Source organism: Alexandromys fortis, unplaced genomic scaffold (assembly GCF_014885135.2).
Source record: "Alexandromys fortis isolate MF-2015 unplaced genomic scaffold, M_Fortis_MF-2015_v1.1 scaffold_107, whole genome shotgun sequence".
NCBI classification, from domain to species: domain Eukaryota; kingdom Metazoa; phylum Chordata; class Mammalia; order Rodentia; family Cricetidae; genus Alexandromys; species Alexandromys fortis.
In genome coordinates, this window is record NW_026067987.1 from 3,832,372 (window position 1) to 3,842,933 (window position 10,562).

General features: G+C 43.3%; 1 protein-coding gene across 1 annotated transcript in view; it reads left to right on the top strand.

The window, feature by feature from the left end:
- The window catches only part of Ahi1 (Abelson helper integration site 1), a 137,658-nt gene extending 127,686 nt beyond the window's left edge, over nt 1-9,972 (top strand). The window contains exons 23-24 of the mRNA XM_050159443.1: nt 4,004-4,106; nt 8,625-9,972. Coding sequence (XP_050015400.1) covers nt 4,004-4,106; nt 8,625-8,627 — 106 coding nt within the window. The 3' untranslated portion in view covers nt 8,628-9,972. The remainder of the gene's footprint in view (nt 1-4,003; nt 4,107-8,624) is intronic.
- Nucleotides 9,973-10,562: the final 590 nt, after the last annotated feature.

A 10,562-nucleotide genomic window follows, 5' to 3' on the forward strand; every position in this document is an offset into this window, starting at 1 on the left:
AGGAGGAAGCAGGCCTCGGCTAAACTTGCAGAACCGAGCCTTCAGAGCCACCACGCTGACACAGGAATGAGGCAGGTGAAGCTATCAAGGACAGATTGGGAGGGGACTAATTAGTGCTGGGATCGGAGACTTGTGATGGGGAAAAGGACTGGAGTTCTTATTCCTGGAGAATAGGGTTGGAGAGTTGGGAGCAGCAGAGGTTTGGAAGGTGGAATCGGGAACCACAGCTCTCTGTTTGCCTGGTGTTTTACATGAACCTGCATAAGCATTTTCTGTATCAGGGCTTCGTCCTGTTCTGACCTCACTGCGAAGGCAGGCATTCCAGGTGAGAGTCGGCAGCCGCTGTGAGCATCAGCCTGATGGAGAAAATGCTGATTGGGAGTTTTCTGCCTTAGCTGCTGAGCTAGACAGTGGTGTGCACTAGTAACAATACATGATATGTGCCTCTGAGTGTGCCCATTTTGCCAAGGAACACGCACGCTATGCAGATCATTTGTCAGGCACCTAACATGCCATCAAAATGGTCTAGGTACTGGGGACATGAGTAAACCTATAAAAATCCTTGCCTTAGCTGGCATTTTACTTCCTTATGTGTAAACATTTGTGTTAGAATGTGCTATACTGTGGAGAAAAATTAAGTATGGGGAGGAGATAGAAATGGGAGGTGTAATTGTTGCAGTTTTGAGTTTTGTTCTGTTAATATTTTTGTTTGCAAATCTTGTTCTGTATCCTAGGCTGGCCTTGAACACATGGGTGATCCTCCCTGGTCTTATACACCCAAGAGCTGAAATTCTAGACACGAGCCACTACAGTGGGTCTGTTGTAGTTTTAAGTTGAATTGTGAGAAAAGATCTTAGAGAGAAGAGTGAAGGAAAAAAGGAATTGAATAGTGTATACGTAGGGGACAGGTGTAGAAGGCCTTGAGGCAGGACTGTAGGCACAAGCATGCTCGGTACCCTAAAGGAACAGGGAGGAAATTGCTAGCATTCTGGAATTGGAAAAGCAGTTGCGAGAACTCGAAAAGGTGAGGGCAAGCAGTGATCAGACCGGGTAACGCATTATGTTTTATGCTGAGTAACATGGGGACCATTAAATAGAGGGATATCACTCTGACATGTGAGGTAAGAATGAATGCACATTAACAGGTGAGGATGAAAGCAGAGAGGCTAGTTTAGATCACATTAAAAGTATCAGAAGAGATTCGGCCATACCTACAGGAAGTACGGTAGCAAGGGGGTTAGTGAAAGGGTCAAACTGGGGCTGCGTCATCCCTCAGTCAGCTAAGTCCTTACCTCAAAAGCATGAGTTTCATGCCCAGAACACATGTTAAAAAATGATAGACATGGGAACCCATGCCTGTAATCCCAATGCCGGTGAGGTGGAGAGAGAAAATCCTTGGGGCTTGCTGGCCAGCCAGTCCAGCCTGATTAGTGTGCACCAGGTCAATGAAAGACTGGCTCAAGGAAGACATTCCTGAGGATGATACCTGACCTAGTTAGGGTTACTAGTTGCTGTGATGAAACACCATGCCCCAAAACCTGATGCCCCAAAATGAAAGGTTATATATTTGGCTTACACTTCCACAGCGCTGTTCATCATCAAAGGAAGCCAGGATAGGAACACATACAAGGTAGGAACCTGGAGGCTGGAACTGATGCACAGGCCTCGGAGGGGTGCTGCTTATGGGCCTTGCTCATCATGGCTTGTTCAACCTGCTTTCCTGTTGAAGCCAGGACCAGCAGCCCAGGGATGGCACCACACACAATGGGGTGGGTCCCCCATCAATCACTAATTAAGAAAATGCTCTACAGGCTTGCGTACAGCCTTATCTTATGGAAGCATTTTCTTAATTAAGGCTCCCTCCACCCAGGTGATGTTGGCTTCTATCAATTGACACTAAACTCTCCAGCACACCGCCAAGGTTGTCCTTGACTTTCACATGCACCCACAAGTGCTTGCACACCAACATACACATCAACGCACACACCCATACAAGTAAACGCTCACGCATATGCATGCATGTATTTTATAGGTCTGGTTTTATATATACAGATGTATTTGTGACACTTTTAGTGAAATATACTTGGTATATAATAAGTGACAAAAATTTCAGATTTTAAGAGACACTCATGAGCCATCACCACAAAGAATTTCTCATTCTTTTCACATTCTTTCATTTCTTCCTTTCTGTAACTACCATCCCTTGAAAACCAGTGACCTCTCTCTCCTTCCAGAGTTTCGAGGACCACAATTTGTTTATTCATTATCTGTTTTTATGTCTTTGAGTTGTCTCATTTGGAGCCACTACAAATATCAGTATTTGTGTAAGTCATCATATAGATATTTGCACCCATGTTTATTGGGTAAATAACTAGATTTGGATGACTGAAGGCGTAAGTCATAAACAATGCCACAGCAGTTTGGAATTATGATTAATAGGGTGGTATTTATTTAAAGGGGAAAAAACTTACAGATAACCGTCCCAGACAACAGCCCTCTGCACAATCAGGAAGAAGTCTAGTCACTGGAACCGGAGCAGGAAGCAAAGAGAGCGAGAAGGGAAGTAGCCGCTTTTTTAAAGGGAGAGAGACCACTCCCCAATGGACTGGTATCTCAGCGGCTATTGGCTGGAGGAGCAGAAGGGCCTCCTGCAACAGATGACTAGAGTTGTTTTAATACATTTTCTGTATCATCTCATATTTATAGGCTCACCTATATGCAAGAGAGTTGTGCCTCTTCCCCAGTACAAGATACAGTCAGGCTGTGATTCCAGCCCTTCCAATTCAAGAGGGACCTCATATGCTTTGACCTTGTATATCCTTATCCCTGATGGCTTATGATGTCAATGGTGTGTGTGTGTGTGTGTGTGTGTGTGTGTGTGTGTGTGTGTCCATATATACTTATGATCTCTTTGGTAAAAGGAGTATCTGTTTAAATAATGTTTTACCTTTCTAATACTTGAAAGACTTCTGTTAATTTTTTCTATATTTCTTTATTTTTGGAGGAGGGCCCTGTATACCATGGTGTGTGTGGTGTTCAGAGGATAACTTGAAGGAGTCAGCTCTTTCCCTCTTCATGTGGATTCTGGGAATGAAACTCAGGCTGTCAGGCTTGGTAGCACATGCATTACCTGCTGAGCTATCCTAGTATTACTAAGCTTCAGGGGTGCGTCACATCTTCTAAATACGGCCTCTCTTCCTGACTTTAATGAAGCCACCTCTCACTATAGCCTCACAAAGCCTCTGCCTGCACACATATGGAGAGAGTGTGTGCATGATCTCACAAGCAAGCATGTCCTTGTAAGACACTGCTATTGTCCTAACTGGATAAACCATATTGAGCTTATTCACCCTCCCTGTCTCTAGATACAGTCACATTGAAAGTTAGACCTTGAACTTGAGTTATGTACATGCATGCAGTTTTGTGCACAAATACTTTGTCATTCCTGGTAATCCTTTGATTTTTAAATTCTTTTGTCTTTTTAAAGCTGTTTAGGATATTCCCACGTTTACTGTGCATACATAGTGTACGTACTAGTTCCTCAGTCTCTCTCTTTCCGTGTTTGTATATTCTTTATTTTAACACAGTTTGTGCTGCGCAAACCATGATGTATGTTTTGCTATTACCATTGAGTTTTTCACGGCCTTCTGCAGTTGGGTGATTTAAACTCTCGTAGGAGCTTCTCCCACTCCTTCCTTTGTCTCTAAGAAATACCCTGTGAAAGTAGAGGATTGTTTTTCCGTCTACATTGCTAACATTTTCTGGTTTTCCCTCGTCATCTAAACAGAATTTGTTCCATTCTTGTCCCTTTCATGTCTGAGATGGAGCACTGTCTCTCACCCCTTTGGAGAGTAGCACTTGTAGTTTTCCTGGTGGTTTTCCTCAGGCCCCCAACTTATCATCCCTGTCCATCCCTCTGTCCCTTCCCTAGATCCAGGCCTTATCTAACCCACTACAGCAGCTGTCCTGCTGGCTCCTCATTTCTAATCTTCCCTTCCTGTAGGATGGAGAAGGGCAAAGAGCAAAACTGGGAGGACCGTGGACACAGAGCAGATATGCAGGCGAAGAGAAGTGAGCCTCCAGCCCGGAAAGTCACGCTGATAGAGGTAAGAATCTGACAGAGTCAGGGGTGAGAGAAGATCAGGAGGAAGCCATTTTATTACGAGGGAAAGACCAGGTGTCCTGGTGAGCAGTGGCAGATGCAGAGAACACCGCTGCTGCCATGAGCACTGACAGGGGCATTGGAATTGCGGCTGAGAGGCTGTTAGAGGCCTTGGAGGAATGGTTGATAGCGTCCTAGAAGCATAACTTAGGCTGTCTTCACCCTGCGAGGCAAAGACCTCCACAGTAGTCTTTCTTTATTTCCAAAGTTCTGTGCTGGAAATTTAGGCTGTAAAGGTCTTTATACAGGGGGATGACAAGAATCTCTGCAGAAAGGTGGGAGCCACGTGGAAGCCGTTCCATGTGTGAGGAGGCCCGGGGTCTTGAGGAAACGCCCGGTTTGTGTTTTACACTGCCAGATGGAGCACATTTACCTCTGAGACAGGCCCTTGGGAAATGGTGGCTGGAGGGTGAGCACAAGCAATGGGAGGAAGCCTCTCAGGAGACCTCGTTTTCTCTGCAGGCAGAAGTAGTTTGTCTGTTAAAGTTTATTTAGCTACAGCGCTAACTACACCCACAAGCATACATTTGTTACTTTCTAGAATTAGATTTAGAGTTCCGTAAGTTTTGAATTTGAAAGAAATGAGTAAATCTACTTGTACAGAAAGCCCAGATGAGTGGTTAATCTTGGGGGTGCCGTTTTACATAAGCATGATGTTGGGATTAGAAAATGCTTTTGGTTTTGCTCTGTGTTTTGATTGGTTGTATTGTGATGTGGTGGTTTTGTTTTTTGTTTTGTTTTGTGTTGTTACTGTTTTTTTTTTTAAGGGGAAAGAGTTCTGTTTCCTAGACTGGACTCACACTCTTGGACTCAAGCAGTTCTTCTGCCTTAGCTTCTAAGAACCTGAGCATATAGCCACCTGCTTCTGTATCCTGCCAGGAATCATTTTGCAATGGATATTTGGGTTTATGTAATGGAAACTTTAGGATCATGCATGTCAGAAGTGAAAAAAGTGGTGCCCACTTGCTCTTTTTGCACAGGATCCAGGTCCAGGTCCCAGCACTCATACAACAGTTGACAACTGTCTGCAACTCCAGTTCCATGTTATCCTATGCCTTATTCTTCTCCTCCTTGAGTACTACATGATGTATATACATACATACATGCACACATACTACATACATACATACATACAGGCAAAACACTCATACCCATAAAATAAAAATAAATCTTTTTTGGAAAGCAAAAATATGGCCCCATAAAGCTTTTCAATAATAGCTGGGCTGGAAAAAAAAACTTTACCTAAAGGATTTGCACCTGCAACATATAGAAAGCTCCAAGAAATCATCAAAAGGAGAAATGTATCACTAAGGAAACTAGTGGAGAATGTATAGGCAATGTTACTAAAAGAATAAATATATTTGGCAACAAAAAGTGTTTACTTTAGCAGTAATCATTTCATGAAATGAAAAGTGTAACAACAAAAATAGGTAATATTTTTCATCACAAAATAACACCAAGTTTCAAAATTTAGGAACTAAACACAATACAATACAGTACAGTACAGAACAGTACAGTACAAGGAAGTAGGTTATCCTCTTAAATGTATGCCCCCTATGTACAATCCATTTGTTCTTCCTGGATGAAAGTTTGGTAGCAAGCTTTTTAATTTCCATAAAAGGGGGCTTGTGAGGCTGTCTTGTCCGCAGAATTCTTAGCCAAAGGTGACAGAGTGTCTGTCGTCCTAGTGACTCGTGTTCTAAGGTGGAAGACTCACTTGAGTCAAGAGTTCAAAACCATTCTGGGCAAATTAGTCAAACTACATCTCAAAATACAAATGTCTTTTGACGCGACAGTAGGAAAGCTTTTGAACACAATGGAGAGATTCAGTTAAAAGACTGTGCTTTCAAGTAGATGTTTAAGAAAGAAAAGCCAATCTTTATGACAAAGCATGGATTCAGATATCTCTTTATGACTAAGCATGGATTGAGATGTCTCTGACTCAGTTTGCTGGTAGAGTTGATTTGGCTGTCACTGAGGAGGCTGGTGATCTGAGCCCACTGGGGACAAAGACAATGGGAAGTCTTTGTAAAGACTGTAAAGTTGTTCCAGTGGATACTGCTCTTCGAAAGGGAATTTATTAAATTGTGAAATGCTTATATAATAGATTGTCAGGACCTCATTCATATGATAAAATTGTTCTTATGTGAATAGAAAGAAATGATTGATAAATTTAGAAAGCAGTGATATCAACAAATGTTGTCTAAGTGTTGAAGTTGTAGTGATTTTCATTTTCATCCATGAATTTTCTAATTTTTTTCTACTCAACATTTTTATACTACTTTAAGATTCCTTTCAAAATGAACAGAATTTCTAGTATGATTTGTCCTTTCTACACAAGAACTCAAAACCCAAGGTCTCATAGAGTTCCTTAAGTAAGGTATGCTTTTCTGCCTGAGGTTGAGGACTGTCTGCAGTACAGGTTCTCTGCCTACATGGATGGCATTTTTGCCCCCCAGCACTCAGCCTGGGGCTCAGCACAGAAGCAAACCTGAGGAATGTGTATGGGCCAGGTTCAGTTTCTTAGGGCGTTAGGCCCAGCCTGCTGCTGGGTCTCACTGGTACACAAACATTAGCCCAGTTTCATAGTCGTTTTCATAATCTCTCTGTACAGATTCTCCTTTCTCCTTTTGTCTGAAGTGGCTTTTTGAAGCCTTCAGTTTGCCTCTCTCTTCCTGTGTTCACTGTGGGCATGCTCTGTATAAAGATGCCTCAGACCGGGCTCAGACTTAGGTTTGTGATCATGAATTAGATGGGACCTCTTCCCTGCTTCAACAGAGTGGGACTGTGCCTCCACTTTGAAGTCCCTGTCCTGTCTGCCAGCAGCCAGGTGCCCCCCTGTCTTCTGAGCAACCTGTGGTGCACTGTCCCCTCTGTCCCTTCCATCCTGACGCTGCCTCCGGCTCCTGGGCAGTCTGCGGATCTTTCCTTCCCCTTGGTACGCTGAACCATTTCCCTTCAGACATTCTCCACTGCTGCTGCTTCAGCTTTTTCTAAACTTCGCTCAGGTTTCCTCTCTGGGGTTTCTCCTGTTTACTTCTCGCAGTGCAGCCCCCCTCCTTCAGCTTGCCCTACATCTCCTGCACCTGCAGAAGAAGCCGTCCCACTGATTTCCAGCTGTGTGTCCCCTTTGTCACCCTTCCCTTTCTGTCCTTCTGTTTGTCCTGCCATCACCATGAGCCCCTCCTCTTTTGTCTGTTGTGTTGTCTTATTCCCCTAAGACCTCCCCCCCCCATGTACTTTGCAGGTTTAGGGTCTCTGTGTGACTTGTACCCTACATTTATTTGAACCTCTGCTTTACTCTTTTCCATTTTTATCAGTCTCTAATTGGAGAAAATTTTGCATTCTCTCTGTATTGTATGTGGTAAGAGAAATGACCGTTCTGACTCTTGCTGTTACTTTTATATCCTAGCAGGTTGTAGCAGCTTTCACGGGCTTCACTTGACTCTTGCTGAGCTTCTCTGTGTAATTAATTACCTTACCAAAGTTAAAGTCAGGAAGCTTGAACCCATAACAAATTTTCCAAACCTTGTATGTAAATTTTTCTTATATGGAAAAAATAATATAACCATGCCCTTAATATAAAGCCTGTTTTGAAAAAACCCAAGTGTTTGCCTTCCTCCTGGGCTCCCAGGAGAGCCAGTGGGGAACCGCTAGCTCTGCCCGTGCCTGCCTCAGTGTGTCGGCCATCGCTTTTCTCAGAGGTATCTGCAGAGCTGACCTAACCTATTGCCATCGTTCCAAGACCGACAGTCCAGTGTTACAGCTTCTCTGGTTAGCAGAAAGTCAGACGTGCTTGAGTCCAGACAGTCCAGTGCGCCATGGGTGGTGACACTCAGCCGTCAGGACAAACCCCAGTGTTCATCACTAGCTGGTGGGCCACTGTGGTCTCTAAGAAGGAAACATCTGTATCTCAGCTCTTGGTGATTAGTAATTATTTAATTTGTTTCCTTCACAAATTATATCTAGATCCATAGTTAGCGATCATTATCATGGTCAATCAAAAATAAGTATACATTTTCACATTTGATTCATATAGTCTGGAAAATATAATAATGTGTCCAATTATAAAAGTGGAGTAAATGGAAGAATCCTGATGAAAATAGATTGACTCTTTCTATTTGTGAAATTCAAGTGTTCTCCACAAGAATCTTTGCCCATGAAAGGGAGAACTTCACCGGCTCGAGTGCCTCCTAGCATCCCGAGAGCTCATTCCATCCCGCCTCATCTTCTCTGGAGACGCTTGTCTTTTTGCTCATGGTGGCTGTCAGTGCAGGGGCAGTCAGTCCAGGTGCTAATGATCACAGAAATGTGAGCAGTGCAGCTGAGGGGCAAACTGTTCTAGCTAGATTAACCTAGTGCTTCTGTTTAGTGTGTGGGCTGGGGTGGGCCTCTTATGTGCACTGTTACAAAGGTTATACTGAAACTTTGCTTATTATCCTTGTATGCTTTATCCTTGTAGTAAGAAGTTGGAAAAGAATGAAGAAACAACCAGATGAATTGAAACGAAATGAAAACCTAAGCCAGATGGGTTTCTCTTTAGATTTTGGAAGAAAAGAAGTATCTACTGTTTATTGACCTTGTGAAAAATCTAAAGTGAAGTTTGGCTATTTAAAAAAAAAAAAAAGTTGATGTGGCCTCTGGGCTTAATTGTTATAAACCATTGTGAGTGTTATTGGTCAGAGTATTGTATCTGTGCTGTTAGTGACTGCATCAAAATTATATTGCTGCTGTTGGTAAACCAATAAAGAAACCCAGAACTGCCGCTCAGCAAATGTGAATAAAAAAGCGTGCGCACTGTTAACGCATCCCCTAAGTTGCCATCCAGTGTTGCTGTGTGTGACGTGGCTGTCGGTGTAACGCTCTGCGCAGAGTGCAGAGCATCTGCTGTTGAAGCTCACTGTGTAAAAAGACAAGCAGCCTCTGAATACCGTGGATTCAGACTGCCTCAGTAACAAAGGCATCAAGAGAAACAAGTTGCTTGTAAGAGCTAAATGTTTACATTGTGTTTGAGTGAGTTATATGTATAACTCACCATGCCTAAAACTAAGAGTGATTTTGGATGGACTAGTAATAGTCTACCAAATTTATTTCCACTTTTAAAGGCAGTTCATATTTAAACATACAAGTAATTTATAGATATATATTGTTTAATATTTATTTTAGCCTGAGTATTGGTTTTTAAATTATTTCACATTATTTCTGTGTTTATTTCCAGAATAACAATGCCGTTACCATACAGCCATATGTTTTGAAGTTGGGTGTAACAGGGAAATTCATCCTTTTTGGTTTTTCCTTAACTCTTTCCTGTCTTCAACTCCATAATAAGTCTGTCAATAAAACAGTTTAACCCCCAGCAAGGTCAAAGCCTGTGGTAAAGTTAGAAAAACTTATTTACCAAAGTAGACAATTGCTTCCATTGAAATAAGAAGTGAGAAAGACTGGGCTGAGCACTGAGGTGTAGACTTGTCCAGATGTACTGCGTGAAACAGCTTCTAGTACAAATAGATTTGGCTCTGATCCCTGCACATGCTGTAGAAGCTTCAAGTGGTAAACACGAGCCTGCTGTGGAACCTTTATAGCATAGTCCTTGTTAGAGGAGTTTCCGAACCCACAGAGTGGCGCTGAAAACTGCCGCAGCCCACAGCCAGCACCGGAGTCTCTTCTGCCAGCACCAGGTCGGCATTGCTCTGGTTGTGTGTCTGCTCCCGGTGCATCTGGGCCAGGCAGCCGAGCCGCTCTGTACGCACTTATTGTCCATCTTGTGAGTGTGCTGCTTCAAACAGTAAAAATAAAGACATGTGTCCCTACCATTTGGGCTCCAGTGTTTTTCTTTTCTTTTCATCATTTATGAGTGTGTGTGTATGAGTGTGTGTGTGTGTGCGTGTTCTTGTGGGGGTGCATGTGTGTGGGCGTGCAGGTGTGCATTTGTGCCTGAGTGTGGAGGCCCTGGATTGATGTCAGGAATCTTCCTCAATCTTTCTCCCACTTCCTTCTTCCACTTTCTTCATTCCTCGAGGCAGGGTCTCTCAGGAAACCCAGTAAGGATCCCCCATGTCTGCCCCTGAGACAGTAATTACAGATAACCCCCTTTGGTTGCCCACCGTTCAGATGGGCCAGCTCATGATTTTCAGCTGAATGTCAGTTCTCTGATTTGGGCCGTAAATTCAGCAGAAAGCATTTCAACAGCTGTAGAAATACTTCAAGACTAACTGAAAGACATAAAGGAGGAGCGGAGCATTCGCTGCGATCTTCGTGTGCACATGAATAGTTGAAGGATGACTTTATATTGCACCTACTGAGGACAGGAGGAACAGATGAGTCCTGTACCAGGAACCATGGGCTCTCCTCAGAGCCCACTCCATCCATAGGCTGACAGGTTGCCAGGGTCAGCCGAGGT